Source organism: Caloenas nicobarica, chromosome 21 (genome assembly GCF_036013445.1).
Source record: "Caloenas nicobarica isolate bCalNic1 chromosome 21, bCalNic1.hap1, whole genome shotgun sequence".
In the NCBI taxonomy this organism is placed as follows: Eukaryota; Metazoa; Chordata; class Aves; order Columbiformes; family Columbidae; genus Caloenas; species Caloenas nicobarica.
Genome location: NC_088265.1, coordinates 6,145,603 through 6,165,818, shown reverse-complemented (window position 1 = coordinate 6,165,818; position 20,216 = coordinate 6,145,603). Strand labels below are relative to the sequence as shown.

The following is a 20,216-nucleotide window of genomic DNA, read 5'->3' as shown; positions in this document are numbered from 1 at the left end:
ACACAACAGAAAAGTCAAGAGAATCCTCTACTATCATCGTTCCATACGGTCTTTGTTCCAAAACACGCGTATTTTGGAGGAGGAAAGGAGCCAGATACACATAACAACTTAGTCTCCTCCAATTTACAGAACTTCAGAAAGATTCTAAGTGACTTTAAATCACCAAAAACCTGTAACAGGCGCAATGGAGCCCACCGCTTCGACAAAAGATTACCCTTGACATTTTAATTCCAACCATATGGAAATCTGTCATACAGGGCTCCTCGTTGAGGATGAAGTTTGTTAATATTAATATAAATTGCACGTAGCTGTTCCCTAACGAGGGGAGGAGCAGGTGGGAGGACGCTGGTTCCCACCGCGCTGTGAACATTGTACAGTCATTATTATAGTTTCTGATCCGACTTCAAATAAATAAATAACACAAACCCCCTCAAACACCAGCCAGGCTCAGCCTTTCCAGTATAAACCCTGATGGTCTCATTTGTGTGGGTGGACATCAATTGCAGGCAAAAAGGAAAAAAACCTTTCCTTTGCCAGGATTTTTTCCCTCAAAATTTATTACTGGGGTTTAAAATTCCAATAGTTTCCTGTAAAAATGAAGCATGAGAGATAATGGTAGCGAGGCCCTAATGTATCATTCCAGTCAATTCCCTGCTAGGGCAGATGGCTGCTGAATTATAAATAAGGTGATTAGAACTGTGATTTTTAAAAAGACTGTACAATGTGTTAATTCAGGGGAAATTCCTTTTATAAAACCCAGAAAAACTGAATGGAAAAAAAAAAATCAGATTCCATGGGCTGTCACTGACAATAAGGCCTATTTTAAACTATTAGCAGTAATGATTCTTTGATATTTAAAATTGTTTCGCGATGAATAATATTTTATTATTCCAGACGTCAGGCTCTAATTAGGACCTGTCAGCTTCGCTTTTGCTGTAAGGAATGTGAAAAGTAGTAATGACTCCAGATCGGTAGTAATCACCTTCCTCCGGTGAACGTGTCCCCTGCTCCAGCTCCTCGTGCCCAAATCCATCCGTTTGCAGCTGGAGATTTGTTATGTTTTATACAAACCTCAGCGGGAGAAGCTTAGTTACGGTTCTGGGTAATTAGAAATGAAAAGCTGACTGTCCACGGCCTCTCGGCCGCTGCGATCGGGTCCGTGGCGCAGCAGGGGCAGCGGCGTCGGGAGGGTTCTGACCTACGCGACTCGGCCCCGAGCGCCGACAAACCCTGCAGAGCCGCTTCCAGAAATACAAGCGCCTTCATAAAAATCTTAATTCCAAGAACAATTCTCCGGGTGTCAGTACCAAATAAAACGGTTTCTCGCACCTGCCCGTCCGCTTCCTGATCTGAATTAAATGTGCCGGGGCAAGAAGAAGCACAAGCTCTCCATGTATCTCTTTTTTCTTCCCCTCCCTTGATTATTTTTAACCCCAATTAGGTTCCCTGCCAGAAGGTGTGTGGTCACAACTGTGGTGGCTGCACATGGCAGCACCAAGCAAGGAGAGGAGTTTCAGCAGGCTCTTAATCAAAAGAATTATTAATTACTCAGCTGAGCAGAGGTCCAAACATGTAGAAACTGCACCAGCACCTTGCACTGACGTAGGTAATAGTGATGCTATTTAAAGCCATATTAACCAGCAGGAATTTGCTTCTATATTAGCTAAATTAATATGTTTTTCTCACAGATAGATATACTGGGCTGGTAACTGGGCTGGAACGGCAGTGACTGATTTGCATCGGATTTTCCTTATAAAATGATGCCCTGAGCTGCACCTACCTGGCGAGGGAGCAGTCAGTCCTTTGACCTGTTAAAGAACACCAAGAAATACAGTGTCAGGAGGAACGGGAAAATACTTTCAATGGCTTTGTAAAGACAGTTTTGGAAGGAGGTGGAGGAGAAAACCCAGCGGGGAGGGAGGGAGCAGCTCGGGGAGGCCACTGAAGCTCATCCCCACGGACCCGCAGCAAAGAGCTGGGGCTGCCTGAGGACTCTTGCTTTGCAAAAGTATTGTTTTTGAAAATTACTTCCCTGCGCATGCTAATTGCCGACTTCTGCTGCCAAGAAAACTGGGCTTGTCAACCTCTCCCTCCCTCCCCTTTCCCAGAGGAATCGGTGGCGTGAGAGATTATACTTTATGAAGCCACTCAGTAAGACTGGAAACATTCCCGGGTTTGTTAGTCCACAGACCGAACGTGCTGGCACTGAGCTATTCTGGGAGACAGACGTTTAATGATATTTTCCACCAGCATATTTATAAAAATGTTCCGCTCACTTGCACTGAGTTTGCGAGGAAGCGGCCAAGCTAATGAGTGCTGCTAACGGGCATCGCTTGAAAACAGCGCAACAGGGAGGAAGAGAGACAGAAACCTCGTTTGTGCCTTTGGGAATGGTACGGGCCAGAACTTTTGTTGGTATAGACCAGCACCAGTGAAACCACGCTGATTGATAATAGCTGAAAATCCACCTTCCCTACAGTCGTCTTCCTGCTCCTGGGGAGACCAAAAAACGAACGAGGGAAACGTCTAATTGCTGATGGCTGACAATGAGTTGAACACATCTTGACAGGCACTTTCCTCTCCCCACGTAAAGCCAAAACAGGGCGTAATTTACATGAAAATGTTATTCTGAAGCAGAATTTCCAGCCATCTGTCCCATTTCCATCACAGAATATTCATATATATAAATGACATGGCTGTGGCAACATCAAGGGGCTCCTGCATTAGGGTGACAAATGTGTACAGTAGCAGGGACATAATTACTTGCAGATAGGAAGACTTGCTGCTATTTTTATTACTGGAACTTGTCATCTTTTGATTAAGGTAATTTGCAAGAGGACTAATACGTGTCACCTGAGGATGGGGCAAAGAAGAATAAGAATAGTAACAAACCCAGGAATTTTCCAGGAACTGAAGACACGCAGCCGTACGCACATTTTTCAGTAAAGCTTCTAACCATACTCTGGGGACTTGTAAAAGGAATTTTATTTGCTTATTTCCCAATTAAATGCTATTTTATGGATAAGCCTAGGCACAGTCCCCAGTTTGTACCATTAACCTGCTAACTTGGTTTTGGAAACAAAATGTCCCTCCCTTTCTCAGCTCCTTTTGGTCTCATAGATGACAGAAGCGATTTTTTAAATTTATTTTTAAGCTGCTGGACCTCACCCTGACACACACCCGCTCACAGAGTGACTAAGAAAGCTCTGGTATTGCAAAGCAACCACAAAAAAAAACCCCGAGAAGTAGTCTTTAAATCTACATAGCAATAGAGAAATCACATTTAATTTCCTCTTCTTTTCCTCCCAGCGCAGCTTGAGACGGGTTCAAGGGGCAGGCAGGTTAAGGGGAAATAGGTCTCGGTATGCAGGGGTCAGCAATGGGATCAGTCACAGGGGCAGCCTGGGTGTCATTTGGAGATATTTAGAGGCAGAAGAAAAATAGCCTAAGGACACAGATCTTTGGCTTCATCCACCCTCTCCATAGGAGCGCTGGGGAGAGGAGCAACTTGAAACAGTAAAGCTCAAAACGACAGCAACATCCTTTCCTTACCTTCCAGCGGTTTGGGTCTGATGAATATGAAGCTCTTAATTACTGGCGCAATAGGCATTTTATTTTAACAGCGCATTTTTAAAATGAAAGCAAAGCATTTCCAAGACCACATGCTGTTTAGGTTTCCATGCAGCAGCTTTGCACACCATAAACTCTGGGGAGTCCGGTTAAGTCACATATGGCAACGCGAGCCCTGTGCCAGGACACCAACCCAGGAGCGAGCTGAGCCGCCTTCTGACCTGACATTTAGACTGTTAAAACCTTCTCCTCCGCAAATACGAGGCAGACAGGTTTCTATGGAAACTTAGATGCATAGTTTAAGCGCGTTCGGCCAACAGGATTTGCCCATACCATGAAGGGAAAGAAATCTTCCTTTGTTCTGACACTAACAGCAAATGCATATTCAGTTCTGGCTGCTGCCCCTCGACTGATGCCCTCTAGACAGATAACATATTTTACACGCTCTGAAATCTGTTTGTTATTCTCCTAATGAAAGCCTGTGCTCACACACATTAGAGCGTGGTTGGGATTGAACGCACGGAGATGAGAACCAGCTAAACTACCACGCAATGAAACTTCTGACCAGCCTAACAAGACAACGCTCCTCACCTGAGCAATTAACTGTACATCACAAGGCTCACCCCAATAGAGATTATTGAGAGGCAGAATGTGCCTGCACAGGGAGAGGAGAGGACGAACGAGTGGGCACACGCTTCATTTTAACAAATAAGTGATGCGCATTAGTGACTCATTAAGCATTTTCCATTCACCGTTAATCAAGTAGGTCAGGTGGCTTCTCCGTCATGCAGATCGGAAAAATAAATTCATAAAACATGAGCATGGCCAGTTTGGATCAGTAATCCCTGAGCGTTACGCTAATTGAATAAGCGCGACAGGCCCAGACTCACTTTCTCCCAGGGTCTTCTGCAGAAGGTCGTGTTTGGCTTGGAGCTTCGTGATCAGGTTCCTGCCTTCCAGATACTCCTTCATTTTCTGTGAAGGTGGGGAAAAAAAAAAAAAAAAGAAGAAAACAAGCTCATGAGTGGACAATTAATTTCTTCAACTGCATCTCAAGGTTGCTGGATGCTGAACATAATGCTGAAGTAGAGAATTACATGGAAATTTAGGGTGCGAACGATGCGCCGAGTCCTCCTGGTTTATCCATCTAATTTGAAGCTCAGTCTGTACGGAGCTGCAGCGCGATTTCTATTGTTTCCCCGTGGAATCAGCTGAATGTTTGGCATCTTTTCGAGCCCGGAGAAGCCGCCGTGCGGCTCCTCTCCAGCCGGAATGGGAACGCGCGTCACGGCCAACTCAATGAGCTATCTGTTCACCCAACCCAAAGGCCGCCACTGTGCTTATTGTCCCACTTAACCTCCCTCACCCCGATTCCTCCACACGGGGCTGCGGGGGACACACGCAGGACAAAACAAATCAAGATATTATCTCAGTTCAGATTTGTTCGCTCGGTGAAATACTACACAATCACGCAGTCATTTTTTCCCCACTTCTCTGATTTTTCACAGCTCTGCAAACGGCTCTTTCGTCTCTTATTTTGCAGTTATTTATCTTCGCCACGCCGCAGCGCATGGAATACTCCCCTGTACGGCAGCCGTTCACATTAAAACGGCACGTTTACACTCAAAAATACATAAATAGCATGTACATCTTCAAATACCACAAGTCATTCTTCAGAAACTGGAGGTATTTTAAAAATCCAGCCAGCAAAATGAACACAAAAAGGATTCGCATTTTAATAACGAAATGTTCCAGTTCTTCACCTTTCCCCAATTCTACCCATTTTCTCCCAGTTCTGGTCAAGTATTGCCAAATGAGACTGCAAATCCTTAGGTAAAAAAGTGCTGGTTTAGCTAAGAGAGGGTCTGGGCCCTGGGCAATAAATACAGATACGGTGACACTACTGAGGGTGGAGGGAAAGCAGTCAGGAGCAAACGAAATTTCCATTTTATTCCCAGCAGCAGCGGGTACCAAACATGGCAAAACCGGCTGAGCTGGGGCTTCAATTAACGGCCAAAAAATCTGTGGTTTATATCCCTTTGGTCGACAACACAGGAGGAAAAATTTCACAAGAATTCAGTCCCTTGGGAGACTCTCAGCACTTCATGCTTCCTACACTAATATTGAACTTTTTGGTTGTTGTTTTAGAGGAAAACAGGAATTTCCCTGTAGAATCTGTTCGTCAAGCCCCAACAATGTATTTTGCTAAACTGTTGCAGCAAAATTTGACAGAAGAAAACAAGCTGCAAAACCAACCAGAGAATTTGAAGCGGGGATTTGAGGATAAATGCGGTTCTGGGAGGTGCTGAGCTCCTCACCTCAAAGTCACGATCGGGCAAAGAGACAGACGGGCTGGAAGGCTCAGCTCAAACACAAGATTAAAGACCAGCAAATCAACCTGATTTGGAAGAGAGATTTGTCTCTGCTTTGAAGCAGAGACAAGAAGTTAAGCCCAGCCTAGCGATGGCTGTGGCTCAGTGTGGGATTCCCTGGCTGGCAGATGCTCCGGGTTTGAGGCATTTGTGTGGGCACGTTGAGAACATCACCTGCCTGCAGACGGGGACCAGGGCAGGTTTTAAAGGAGAAAAAGAGAAGGTTTCTATCCAGGGAAGTATTTCAATGCGTTCTTTCTATTTCTTCATGCCAAACATTCTGTACCCTGCTTCTGAAAAAAATAAGTCATTTCAAAATAAGGCTTCAGGCTTTTTTTCAGTGAATTACAAAGATCTGTTAGCGTTTGATTTCTGGCTTAATAAAAAGAGTCAAAAAATAAAAATCAAACTACAGGAGAACTCCTGAGGGTTTCCCTTCTGGCAGAGCCCAGCTGGATCAGACTATGTGCAATCAGACACAAAGGAGCAGAAATGTCCTCAAGTCACATTATTTCTGGGCTGTAAAAATTAAGAGGTGAAGCTCTGGTGTTAGCCAGAAAGCGGGAGCATTCTGCACCCACCGTCTCCTCAAAATCAGGCAACTTGGGCACCCTCTCCAAGCCCAAACTCATTGCAGTTTTTCCAGCGAGAACCACTTGTCAGGCAGCAAATGTAATAAAGCGAAATCCAAACTAGACCCCCCCGCTTCCTGCCTCGTGGGAAAGGAGATTTTATGCTTTTTTATTTTTCTGCTACTATCCCCCATCCTTAACTGTCTCCGAGCTGGAAAGCTCAGCAGTTTTCCTCATTCTGCCCCCCCGAGAACAACTTTCAAACAAGGCGCTCGATCGAACGGGGTCCCCGCGCCCCAATGACGCGGCCGGCGGGACGTTTCTGCAGGACCGACAAGCTGGGAAACTTTGTATAATAGTTACCCACGTCTTAAGGGTTTGCTGAAAATACATTTACCTTCATTTTTTTTTTAAAGCACTTCAAAGAATGAGCATTGTGCTGGGGTTTAATCTTTCTAGAGGGGGAAGAAGTAAGAGTTTGAGTAAGAGCTTTGGTACCTGCATTAGTTCGGTGCTCAGCTGATCATCATCACCCCCGTGCTTTTCATTGATACGGGAAGTTTAAGCTTCTATTCTGAATACAAATCTTCCTTCAAAGCCTCTAGTGGAAATACAGCTGATACCGGTACAGATACCCTGTTTCCCCAAAAACAAGACCTACCCTAAAAATAAGCCCTAGCGTGATTTTTCAGGATTTTTCAGGGTGCTCAAAATTTAAGTCCTACTCCAAAAATAAGCCCTAGTTACAGTTCATTAAAAAAAGTCAATTTAAATAGTGTCCAGGCACTTATACACGTAACAAAGTAAAATTAATTGGCAATAGAATGCAGCAGGACAGATGTGACGGAACGTGATGACGTGACTATATTTGAATACACGTTGATTTTTTATTCAAGAATAAATGTAGATTGTTGTTCACAGAAAAATAAGACATCGCCTGAAAATAAGCCCTAACACATCTTTTGGAGCGAAAATTAATACGACTCCTTCTTATTTTCAGGGAAATAGGGTATTATACTACAGTATTATACTACAGTCAGCACTCCTGCTAAATTCCCATGGTGGCATCACTGTATTTACCTAAGAGCTCTGCCTAGATAGTAAAGTTGGAATTTCCAACCTGAGTTACACAGGAAAATGGAATATTCTTTCAAATCAGAAGCTTTTTTTCGGTTCATATCCCTCAGCATTTAGCACATCATATGGTGCGAGGGGATTTAAATCTCTGCTCTGCACTACCCTCTGTTTTTCCCCCATGTTGCTCCCACAGCTCTGCCCTCACTCTCATTAACGCTCATCTGAGCATTTTCTCATACACCGACAAACCTGCTCCTTCCAGATTCAAAGCCTGAAATCCTTATAAACGATATTTCTAAGTCCAGTCAATAGTCAATCAATCATCTGAGCATTTTCTCATACACTGAAAAAATTGCTCCTTACAGATTCAAAGCTTGTAATCTGTATAAAGGCTATTTATAAGTCTGGGCAATAATAAATCAATCAAGTATCTGATTATGCTTGTTAAAGCTTTTTAATTTTTCTACGTCAAGGCCTGACAGAAACCGTCCTGCCAGCCAGTGTAATTTGCAGAGAAGCTTCAGACTTTTCATAACTCACATTGTTCTTGGAAGGGGAATGTAAAGGGCAAAAACTATAGGAAATTAATCCCAAAGGAATGACAAAGTAACCAAGATAAGTCGTATGATTTTCATCTGCTATTTTGAAATATTTTTAAAATGGCAGAGAACCCAGCGAGCTCTTAGCATCTTGTAAAAATGCATCGACACAATTAAAAGCTTATGTGAGCTGAAATTGTAAGATGATAACGACACAAAACGAAAGAACTAAACATTCCTTTAGTTCGTATTATTTTGAAAATTGATATTTACAAGCTATTAAGTTCTTTTCTCAGACAAATCCTTTTTAGATGCAGAAGAAATCAAATTTTACACAATTTATCCACAGACCAAGTTTGCATCAACAAAGGCATCCCAATATATCTGTAAAGAATTCCAAGCACCCCTTTTTAAAACCTAACATGCTTACTCTGCTTGTCCAAAACCAATCACAGGGGCGTTTTTGTAAGACGATCGCCTCGTTTTGCATTCTAAGTACATTCTATGTGCTCATACCGCAAATTAAGTCCTTACTGTGAAATAGAACTGCTCCGTCTCCTGCTGGTTGGCCCGTCTCTTGGCGATGCTCGGTTTGCTCATGAACGTTTCCGAGACGGTGGATTTAACGGACTCCATGGAGTTGCTGTACTGGAAGCAGTCGGAGACGTCAAAATCCTCGATCGTGACTATATCCTGGATCGTCTGCAGCGTCGCTTCCATCGTCTTCTTAACCTGCCCGGCGAGAATGAAAGTACTTGAAAAACAAAGTATAGTGCAAGTAAAAGCAGAGGTATTAAGCACCCTGGGGCATTTTACTAATAAACAGATATTACTGGTTTCGCACCCCATGTGTCAGAACTAAGGTGTAAGTTTTGCTCATTAGCAGCACAGTCTGTATAAATAAAGGGCTGGGAGCGCACAGGGCCTGCCAGGAGTAGGAAAACACCTGTAAACTTACAGGCTGGGACGAGGAGGAGATGTAAGGAAATTTATCCTCAAAGCCAAGAGCGCTGGAACAAAGAACTTATAATCATCTTTGGTAACTATATTTACTGAGCATCAAATATTAGATATTAAAAACAGGACTTTGTGGCACTGTAATTTTTTTACTGAAGGCCAGAATCAACTTCCCAGACATAAAGGAGTCATAAATTTTACACAAGGAGGATTAAAAACGCTTGAACACAGGGCTGCAGATTAGGTACTTTGATCTCTCATCTCATCTTCGATGCCCGATTAAACAAAAATTAGTTTTCACTTTAGGTTATGCAAATTCACTGTCTTCAGTTCAAAAAATTTAATTCTTCTTTTTCTCTTAGATGTCCGAACACAACGCAGCCAGCCCTACCGACTTCAGGATGGGAAAAGGGATCCGTGCAGGTTTTTTAAGGGATCCTTTCCACGCAACCAGCCCATGCAAGATCACACGTTAACGCACGGCTGGCCTCAGCTGCCTTATTCTTCATTTTTACCACAATTCTTCATAAAAGAGGATCATAGCAACCAGATTCTTCCTTAACTAGTCCCTATGCCCCACCGGAAGGGGCAAGGGGGTTGTTGATTTTTGGCTGATGAGCTCACCTCTTCATTTTCAATCTTAAGCGTAGATAATCGAGACTGTAATTGCTGGCACCTCTGCACTAACTCACTCTGGACTGGTTGTTGGGCACAGAGCTGTGACTCCTGGAAGAGGAATAAAGAGAAATAAAACTGCTTTTAGAAGGCTAGGGAAAAAAAATCACAGAATGTCAGAGGTTGGAAGGGACCTCGAAAGCTCATCCAGTGCAATCCCCCTGCCGGAGCAGGAACACCCAGAAGAGGTTACACGGGAAGGTGTCCAGGCGGGTTGGAATGTCTGCAGAGAAGGAGACTCCACAACCTCCCTGGGCAGCCTGGGCCAGGCTCTGGCACCCTCACCGGGAACAAGTTTCTTCTCATATTCAAGTGGCACCTCCTGTGTTCCAGTTTGCACCCATTGCCCCTTGTCCTATCACTGGCTGTCACCCAGAAGAGCCTGGCTCCATCCTCCTGACACTCCCCCTTTCCATATTGATCCCCATGAATGAGTCAGCCCTCAGTCTCCTCTTCTCCAGCTCCAGAGCCCCAGCTCCTCAGCCTTTCCTCACACGGGAGATGCTCCACTCCCTTCAGCATCTTCGTGGCTGCGCTGGACTCTCTCCAGCAGTTCCCTGTCCTTCTGGAGCTGAGGGGCCCACAACTGGACACAATATTCCAGATGTGGTAAAGGTCCACGTTCTACTAAATTGCGGTTCAAACCTCCAACTTCTGAGCCTGTCTCAGGGTGCGGCAGTTAACCGTGGCTTCAACAAGAGGTTAAAACAGTGTTTCCTATCTACATTTAATATTACACCTAATTAAGCATCCTCATCTTCAGACAGTCAAAAAGTGAGAGTCATATTCAGACACCCACCCCACCAGCCTCTGCTCAACCTTCCGACCCGCTCCCTTTCCCAAGGCTCCCTTCTACCTCCCAAAAATAGAGCCCAACAGGTGGCCTTTGAGCGGGTCCATCTATCAAAGACGAGGGAAGGAAAGAGGCGAAGCTGCATGTGTTTTACAGAGCTAGAGCCAGAGGAGGAATATAAACCGACCATATCACCCATGTGCGGCTGAAACTCGAACTTCATGGGCGGGCAGAAGACATTGTTGTACATCTCCATCAGGCGCTGCTTGTCACTGTTGGCATCCAGGTTCTCGACGGCGTTTTCGATGGCGTCCAGACCCTCGTGCTTGGACTGCTCCAGGTTGAGCTCAGCGGACAAGAATGTCCGGAGAGCTCTGTTGAGGCTGGCGTGGTATCCCAGGTCACAGCACTGCTGGAAAAAGGCACACAATTCCGTATGAATGAGTAAAGAAATTCTGCAACGAAAAAGAAAAATCAAAATTCTTCCAAAGCCGCAAGTTATATACGTGGAAAACAGGTCGTGGAAATTTTAGCATCTTTTGGGGAGCAGAGCGGTCCCACGTCTCTCACTGATCACAGAGCAGGGTCCTCAGAGCTGGCCCTGAACAGAATTCTCAGCCTCTCATCTCATACAAATTTCAACATCATGTTATAATTAGTCTCCAAGTACACCTTAAACTATTAGAACAACGTGCTGACTTCTCAAGGAGAACTAGAGAGTTTATTCCATGCTGTCAAAAAACCAAAAAGCAATCTAGAAGTGGGTATGTGCAATGTATTTCTTTAGATTCTAACCTTATTTTCAGGGCAATGATTCCTGTTGAAAACACTCCAAAATCCTTAAATAAAATTATTCAAAGCAAGAGGGGGATTGGACTAGATGATCTCTTGAGGTCCCTTCCAATCCCTAACATTCTGTGATTCTGTGAAGAGGAAAACAATGCACTGAAGTACCACCCAGAGAAACAGGACGTAAGATCTGGATCGTCCGCAAAGGTCCATCTGCAGCTAAATTATTCCAGCCAAGATCCAGAAAACTGCTTAATTCCGTGTGCTTCAGGAAGCAAGAACACGGCCTGCACATCACAGGCATAAAGAACAGAGTCATCCAAAGAGCGAGCAGAGACCGGCCAGGATGACTTCACTGCTGGGGTGAAACACAACAGAAAATAAAACTTCCAAGCAGAAAAGCGGTCGCGGTCAAGAATTTCCTGGCGATTCCAGCACAATGTCACTGGGAGACAATCGAGCGGCTTCATCTCCAAAACGGCTGCGCAGCCAAGTCTCCGTGTTCAGAAGGGAGAAAGGCGGCTTTTCATGAGCTGCTCAGGAACAGCCTGGATTTTTCAGACATCTAATAAAGCAAGGAAGGAGCCCACCTTCTTGGAATGGCAAGCGCAAGATTACACACGCTAGGAGAAGATCCAAAATGAAAGAAAGAGACCATCTGCCTGATTGCCGTGCTGCTCTCTAAGCAAAATTCACATGAAATCTCCCGCCTCGCCCATCATTTGGGGCTCATCACTGTCATTGTGTGCAAACGCAAATTAAAAAAAAAAAGGGAAAAAAGAGGAGGGGTGGAGGGAGAGAGAAGAGAGAGCGACTACTGGCCCGCTCCCTGCTTTCGGAGAATTTCTGTCACCGAGAGCTGCTGGGTGCCCGGGTCCGGCGCCAACAGCTGCGGCAGGTGTGGGGTCTTGTCAAAAGAGCCGCAGTTGCTGGTGAAGCTGGAGGCAGAGAATCAAAGGATGTCACATTCAAGCTGAAAAAACCAAAATCAGCCGAAAAAAACAAACCAACCAAAAAAACAAACACAAAAGACGCTTGATTGAGAATTTGCACGTGTGGAGGGAGTTTTGGATCAACAGCCACTCGCGGCTCCGGCTCTTTCACACACACACGACTCCTCTGCGGGGATCTGGGGAAAGCCAGGTTCAGTTAGGCCAGGATTAGGGTCAGCTCAGGTTTAAGAGGAGCAGCCGCTGCTCCTCCAGCACACATCATCTCCGCGAGGAAAGCTGCGCAAGGGGAGCTCACTGGTGGCACTGGGAAGTCAAATGGGACTTAATATTAATATTTTACACCCATCTCGCTGAGCGGCAGGACTATGTTGAGATGGTGAAGCCTTTTAGCTTTATGTTCTCAAAGCCAGCGACAGCAAAAGTTTCAGCCCACTCCACCACTTTAACATTTTTAAAAACCCAGCGTACCTTATTTATGACTGTATCAGTCTTGCCATCCCTTTTCTGGGTTATATAAACGTTTGATGGAATTGTTCTCTGAGGAAATTAATTTTTAATAAGAATTTAATGATAACTCATTCAAATTCACTACTCCACATGACAGCTGATTAACCCTTTGCCAGTTAGCAGTTCTCAAACAGGTTCAAAGTGGAGGATTTAAGGAGAAAGAGCCCTGTGCTTTAAAAAGCAATTTATATTTGGAAGGGAAAGTATGAGAACCTGGAGTAAGCAGTAATAGTGTAACTATTCCTAGAACAGTAAATTAAGCCGTAGCACTCACGCATACGCATGCGTCTTTATCTCTTCTTTTTAAAAAACCTGTCTTATTGACCCTTTTATAAATATGACTTTTTAATACAAACTTCCCCATTACTGTAATATCTCATTAGCATCAAAGAGCTGCCTCAGTCCCCAAAGTCAGGAAATTCAAAACTACTGGGCTGCGTCAAGAACAATTTATTGCTCTTAACTCACAATGAAGAATTAACTTGTGTTGCCCCTCCATGTGCACTGTAGGGGGAACATAATGTGTTGTATAAACACGACAAGTTTAATGCCGTTTGGCCTAACACAATCTACTTGTGAGTAACTTTGAAGATTGCTTTTATATTTCAAAATTCAATAACATCAAATGATTAGATCAAGGAAAAGAATTAAGATCTGGCTTAAAAAAACCCCCACATTTTTCTTTGTCAGATTTGTCAGATAATCATCACTGGTTATAGCTGTTAATTTTCCAACCTTCGGATCCAAGGCATTAATAAATTTATATTCCCTGTGTCTTAACGATGAGATAACTGAATTTCACCTCCTGCGCTTCTAGGCAAGTCCCATGTTTTTCCATGCCTGCTGAAAACAGGGTAGAAAACACCTGACTTTTAAAAAGATGATGAGAACTTGCAATTTGGTGTTAAACTGGAAGCTTCAAGGAGCACAAGGGGGTTAACGCGGACAAATATAACACATATTTGTCAATATTCTATTTAAATGATCTCAAGTCTGTGCCTGAAGATTGTTATGGATTTAGGAAATCTGAACAGATTGTTTATTAAATATGACTCATGAAAATGTACTAAGAACAGTGCGGTGGTCAACAACTGAACCGAGCACGTCTGCAGTATTTGGGGGAAGAATTATGAACAGGATTTTTAAAAAGAAAAAAAGCCCAAACAATTAAGACAACAGAATTCCACTGCTGTTAGTGACATGAATCCCTTTCTTGTAACTGTCAATATAAAATCCCCAACGCTCTACAGATAGTTATCATTTGTTAAAAAAACCAAGATGGCACAATTTAAGTTGAGCAGATGTTAATCAAAAAAGGTCTCCTGAACGGGCAACAATTTTGCAAAACATGACATTTTGAAATCACAGTATTTTTCAAAGGCATCTAAGCCCTGCTGATCCTGACCTCCAAAGGACAGGCTTAAATAAACACCTAGCAGAAGTGCACTTCATGTGATTTTATGAGCAGCTGAATAAATTTATTAGATATACTGTTAGGTATTATAATAGCTGACTAATTAATAGTGAGCTGAGTGCTCTTTATTGCCTGTCTGGAACACTCCTGTTCGTTAGTCCTCTCTCCTACAAAGAAAGTTCCCTGCGGGCTCCGCAGTCGAGTGTTTCCAGCCGTGGCGGCAGCGGCTGCCCTGGGCACGCAGAATAATATCAAGGAACAGCGGGTGACCCGGACACGACGTGTTCCGTGTATTCGGTGCTCCGGTTCTGTAGGTTGAGGTGCGTAGTTCTGTATTTGTGAAAAATCTCAGCGTTCCTAGTTTTTTTCTGAGTTTTGGGGATTTTGTTGTGCTTTCTACTAAAAGCACGGGGGTTCATCCCTCTTGTGAATCACACTAGAGAAAGCATCAACCTTGAAATATATGGAGTTTTTCAAAACGAGTTAGAAGCAGCTTTCAAAAATCCTTCTGGCCTCAGTTCCTTCCACCAACTGGTATACTGTTCCTACAGCTAACATTCTTCTTTTTAAAAATGTGCTTCTGAGTTCGAATCTTGCAGGTTTGCTTAAAATAGTAAATAGAAAATGTCAAGCAACAGTGTGATACCGAAGCCGAGTTTCATCTTAACTACGCAACTCCTCCTTCTCCGCATTTCAACGCCAGGTTTCTTGTGCGAGTTTCTATCTGCGCAAAAGATTCCCAGTAAGAAAAGCTCCCTGAACAGCTTCATGACCAATTATTATGCTACTCTCTAAGCTGCCCGTCCCTGCCCATCGCTCCACAGCTGTACCGAGGTTACCAGGTATATAAGACGATGAAGGAGAGGGACACGCGAGGGTTAATCGCAATGATATTCATCGCAGGCACCCAAGCAGCAGCACTTACATCAATGAGATCCGACAGGTCATGAATGTAATACTTGAACACAGACGCGTTGGTGGCTTCCAGAGCCAGCAGATACTCGTTTCTTGCCTTAATAGCCTTCAGTCTATTTTCTGTGTACTTCGCTTGGCGCTAGAAGAGAAACCAAAACCAGAATGTATTTTAAAAAGAGGTGCGGCAGGAGTAGCAGCATTCTTAGTAACACCAGAGAACACCCAACAAATCTTACTCTGCTCACACAGTTTTTATTCATTTGGATTCCAGCTCTATCAAGACTCAAAGATTTAGAATTTAGATTAATTATTTAGATGCTTTTAAGCATTACTATACTAGATGGCTTTGCATTTAAAACAGACTGGGGGTGGGGGAATATTAAGGGAAGAATGAAGGAACCATGCGGGTTTATGAGGTTATGGCCCAGCTCCATAGGTAATCTGGGGGCTGCTGCAGGCACCCCACCTCTTCCAACAGAAGCCAGGCCTAAACTTCGGCCTTTCAGAGTCTAAATCAATCCTAAAATAACTCTTCACCTTCCACTGCCTCGAATCTTAGCAGTGAATGACTGAACTGACTGACCAATTGCTAAGGCAACTGGTCCAGCCCATGAAGTTAGTCTGGGATTGCACATCTCCCTGTAGCTCAGGTCTGAGCTTAAACTGGTAGGAATCGCTAAACAAAATCTTGTACTCTGTACAAGAAGTGTGTTAACTGTGACTTCCAAGAAGGTAGTTGTTACTTTGAAACTCGAAGCTCGTTTCGGCTTCTTGTGCCATGCCTGTGTAACCTGGCATCACACAAAACATGTACTTGACTGTCCTAAAAAGGAACCCGGTGCTAGCTTTTGCCTTTCCTAAATCTGAATGTTTAAAACTTGTACAAAACCTGAGACTTGCATTTGAATGTCACAAAGGAGGGAATTCAGCAGCTCCTGTGCAGAACCACTGCAAAGCTCCCCGCACGAGCAGTGATGCCACGGACGTACCTTCTCCTTCATTTTCTCTATTTTTTTGACGGAGCTTCGTCGAACATGTTTTTCTTCAAACTTGACATTGGAAGTCGAGTCGGGGGAGCGCGGCGTCTGCTTGTCCTCTTGCTTCACCGACTTCCCAATCTGCTTTTCTTCCTGCTTCTCTGCCTCTTTCAGTTTGCTCTGGGCGCTGATGCTGTCAGCGTTGTACATGTGGTAGGTTTTCATCACCTGCACAACATGATACACAAGAGTCAGAGAGCACCACGGTCGGACATGCAAGATATCACACTAGCTAAGCAAAGGCACATGGACAGTGACCAGTTGGGAGTTAGAAATGTCTAAACCGGCAAAAAAAACCACAAACACTTGGGGAAATTTCACATCTCAAAAAAGCACGACAGAAGATACACAAATGCAACTGGCTCTTGAAATGAATCTGGAATCAAAGTGGATTATTTTGCAGCTGCTTCTTTGTTTAATTTTGGCACGCGCCTTCTCGTACAACCCAATAAAGGAATCACAAAAACCATAAAAAGATACAGACTAAACCCAGCCTCCTTAGTATTCAAAGAAAATTATACGCCAACGTTGGGAAATGATTGCTTTTCATCAGCAGGTAAGGTTTCGGAAGGGATGTCTATCCGTCTTTCATCTGGATGAATCAGTCCTTTAAACATCACAGATCTCGAGGAACTGCAGGCAAATCCATAGTCTGAACATAACGGCTGCAAAAGCAACTCAGGCTCAATATGTTTAAATCAAATTTGATATGTAAAAGCACCTCTGTTCACCTTATGTAACAAATATTAACAAAAGAGTGTGGTTCTTGTGCTCAGGGAGACCCGGACCCTGTACTTATTCTAGTCCATTTTTTATAAGCAAGTGTAGATAAATATCCTCCAAAGTCACAAAAAAACCCTGTTTGACAGGATATTCATGTCTATCTTTGTGTTAAGCAAACAGAAACAAAGGGCAAAATATATAAACTAGCTTTTTATAACCATGATTGCAAAGCAATTCAATTCACACACCAAAGCAAACATTATTAGGATATAATTTTGACAGGGGGCCAAAAAATGCAAAGTTGCATACAGACGCCCCAATAGTGTCGTATTAATAAAGGTCCCACTTGCAAATCATTTTATTTATTTCAGACGAAACCCCATTTATACCTATTTCACCTCAGTCTGACCTGCACTGTAATTTTCCGTCAGCAGGATGCTCTCTCTTCACACAGCGATCAGCGAAGTTCTCAGATACAAAGACGCGTCGTATTTAGACATGAAAGCGAATGTGAGCACAGCCGGTATTAAAGAGAGACTTTCTGAATAATTTACACTTTCAGCTCCTGCATATGCTTAGACCATAAAGTAAGAAGCCTCTGGATTTCATCTGTGTAGGGAAACTAAAGACTTTGTCCATTTTCATACTTGAAAATACGATTTCTGCCAATCCTTTAGATACCCAGTAGAACACGAGGTTAGTTCATGGAAGTATTTACTGAAGTATTAACGAAAGCAATTCCATCAGTGATTAAATTGAGTCCAGCAAGAAATACCTTTTAATATGATCAGCAGAAGCGGCTTTTTCAAAGGAGAATAAATTTTCTGGGGAAGGGACAATTCAAAATTTTACAGCAGGAGGAATGAGCAAATAGATTTCAAGTTCTGAGCATTGACATTAAAAAAGTTAATACCCCAGCTTTGGTTATCGAAAGGCTGCATTCTGGAAGATCTTCCATCCAGTGACAGAGAAATGATCAGGACTTAGTGTCTGCTTCAATGATCTGTCACCTGTGTCCAGCTAAACTCCACTAACTAAACTCCCGCTTAAGTTCCATGAAAACTCAGCTTAGAAATAATTCTCACTTCCTAGAAGTCCATGTTTAGCATTCATATTAATACTGAATTTCATCACAAGTTCAATACACCACAATTCGAGAAACATCCCTGGATCATCTTTTGAAAGAATGAAGGACAGTACACGTACCCCAGTGTAATGACCCAACGTACCGTTAGGGAAGGACAAAAAAAAAAGACATTTGGAGCAAAAACACTGTGTGTAGGTTCTGCTTTTAAAACAGAACTAGCTCAGTAATAGCCGCAGAAAGCAAAAATTTAATCAAACAACATGTGAGGAGAAAAATCCCCAAGCAGCATACGAACTTTTCTGAGCGCGTTCCTCCTCCTTGCTGAGGCGACGCCTCTGTCTTGGGGTCTCCAATAGATACGGAGAAGCAAAAAGCACAGATGGAAGAGTATGACTCTAAAGGGAGCCGTTTGCTGAGATAGTTGAGGACCAAATAAACACCGTGTGTCCACCCTGCTGAGCCGTATGCTGCCTTTTGCACGCTCCAGCCGCACAAAACCGCGGACCGAAGATTTTGAGCGTATTCGGAAATAATCCGAACAATCCTCTTTTTAAAACCGACACTGCAGCGAGTAGCAGGTGCGCGTTAAGGTGAGAGCTTTGAGAAGTGGAGCCAACACTTCCAGAGATAAAACAACATAAGGATGGAGTGAAAAAGTGAGATTTATGGTGCTCTCTAGACTGGTGAACACAAGCTGCCTTGAACCACAAAGGCTGCAGACATTTATTGGGCTTGGTGCTTGGTCTCTGCCTGGGAGAAGTCAAACGCTTCTTCCTTCTGCCCGAAAAGACGCCAAGAGGTCAGTTTGATTTACCGTGTAGAGTTCGTTCAAGACCTTCATCAAGTCCTCCTGGAGCTGCAATCCCACTTCCTTGCTCTGCAACAAAACAGAGAAATGAAAGTTAATTGGGGAAGACGGGGAAAAGGCGGAGGAAAGGAGGACACTCCGCACCTACAAGTCATTTATTCTCAATTAAGGACCGGTATTTATGCCAGTAAACCCAATCAATAACCGCCCAGCCCAGAGCCACTTATGGTCAAATTGCACAAACGGTATTAATAAACCGAAATGTTACACATGCGCAGTACGGAGGCAGGGAAATTTCCAGAGAAAACGGGATTTCCAGCGTTCCGAGCCTGAAAACACACAGATCTGCCCATTTGAGCAGGATCAAGCAAGACCATGGATATAGGACAGCTTGGAATGGAAACTGAAGACACGCAGGATAAGAAAGCCAATGGGAATGATCTTCCTTTACTAAATATACCACAAAAGAGACAATATTGTGCTAATTGTATGTGAAAGACTATACAGAGCCTGCAGTCTACTTTTGAGCACAGTGTTAATGTCAATGTGTTTATTTTTTAAATTTTGTATTATAAAACCAGAGTGGTTTTTTTTTTTTAAAAAAAAAAAAGCACGCGCTTTCAGATACACAATCTCTCCTTTGAGTCTCTATGAGATTTACCAAAAATCTCCCTCTTCTTCCACAAATACCACAACTCCCTCCTACACCCTCCGGCTCCTCTGCAAATGTCCCTTGTCCTTTTCATCACCAGAGCTACAAAAAGAACCGCCACGTCAACATTAAAAAAGAAAATCCCTCTGACAGCGCTTTCCACGCATACTTTCCCATTTCCACTCAAATTTTAAATCAATACGGGATTTACCTCAATAGACAAAGCAATTGGATTGTTTTTTTTTTTTTAAACTACAAGGACCACAACACAATTTAACCGTCATGATACAAAACGCTCTGTCCTGAGGGACACTTGTGTTGTGATTTGCCTAGTTAAACCTAAGGCTATATGATTTATGAACTTGTTTTTTTCACTAAAACAGCAGAATGAGATGGGGAGGGAGGGAAAGAAAGCTGCAGATAGACATGACTGGTTGTCAAAACCAGCTGACAAGTATCAGATTTGAAAAACATACTTATTTTAACTCGGAAGCAGCCAGCACTCGGTGCAACTGGGCTCAAGTGCATGAGGAGCTGGTGCTGGCACACTTTCGTCTTTAGCTGAATACAGACATGGGAAAAGAGAAACTTCTGGTTTTCTGAAGACACGGGAATGCCCAAGGATGTGCAGCCGTGATTCCCGACGGGCAGCACCTCAGGGTGCAAAGCTGCGTCTGAAGAGGCATTTGTGCGTCAGATATCGCTCGTACGCAAAGGAGGGCGAAGCAACCTCCTCAATCCAGGGGTTCGGCGGCGCTATTCATCTTCGCTTCGTT

General features: G+C 43.5%; 1 protein-coding gene across 3 annotated transcripts in view; it reads right to left on the bottom strand.

Annotated features, from left to right (window-relative positions):
- Positions 1-20,216, bottom strand: part of SRGAP2 (SLIT-ROBO Rho GTPase activating protein 2) — a 101,818-nt gene that overhangs the window by 24,565 nt on the left and 57,037 nt on the right. For 2 of the 3 annotated variants that reach the window (XM_065649279.1, XM_065649281.1), the window contains exons 5-12: positions 18,795-18,857; positions 16,123-16,338; positions 15,144-15,272; positions 10,743-10,967; positions 9,712-9,813; positions 8,665-8,862; positions 4,461-4,545; positions 1,781-1,808 (exon numbers count right to left, since the gene is read on the bottom strand). In XM_065649279.1, coding sequence (XP_065505351.1) covers positions 1,781-1,808; positions 4,461-4,545; positions 8,665-8,862; positions 9,712-9,813; positions 10,743-10,967; positions 15,144-15,272; positions 16,123-16,338; positions 18,795-18,857 — 1,046 coding nt within the window. The remainder of the gene's footprint in view (positions 1-1,780; positions 1,809-4,460; positions 4,546-8,664; positions 8,863-9,711; positions 9,814-10,742; positions 10,968-15,143; positions 15,273-16,122; positions 16,339-18,794; positions 18,858-20,216) is intronic. The other variant, XM_065649280.1, reaches the window with a different exon arrangement.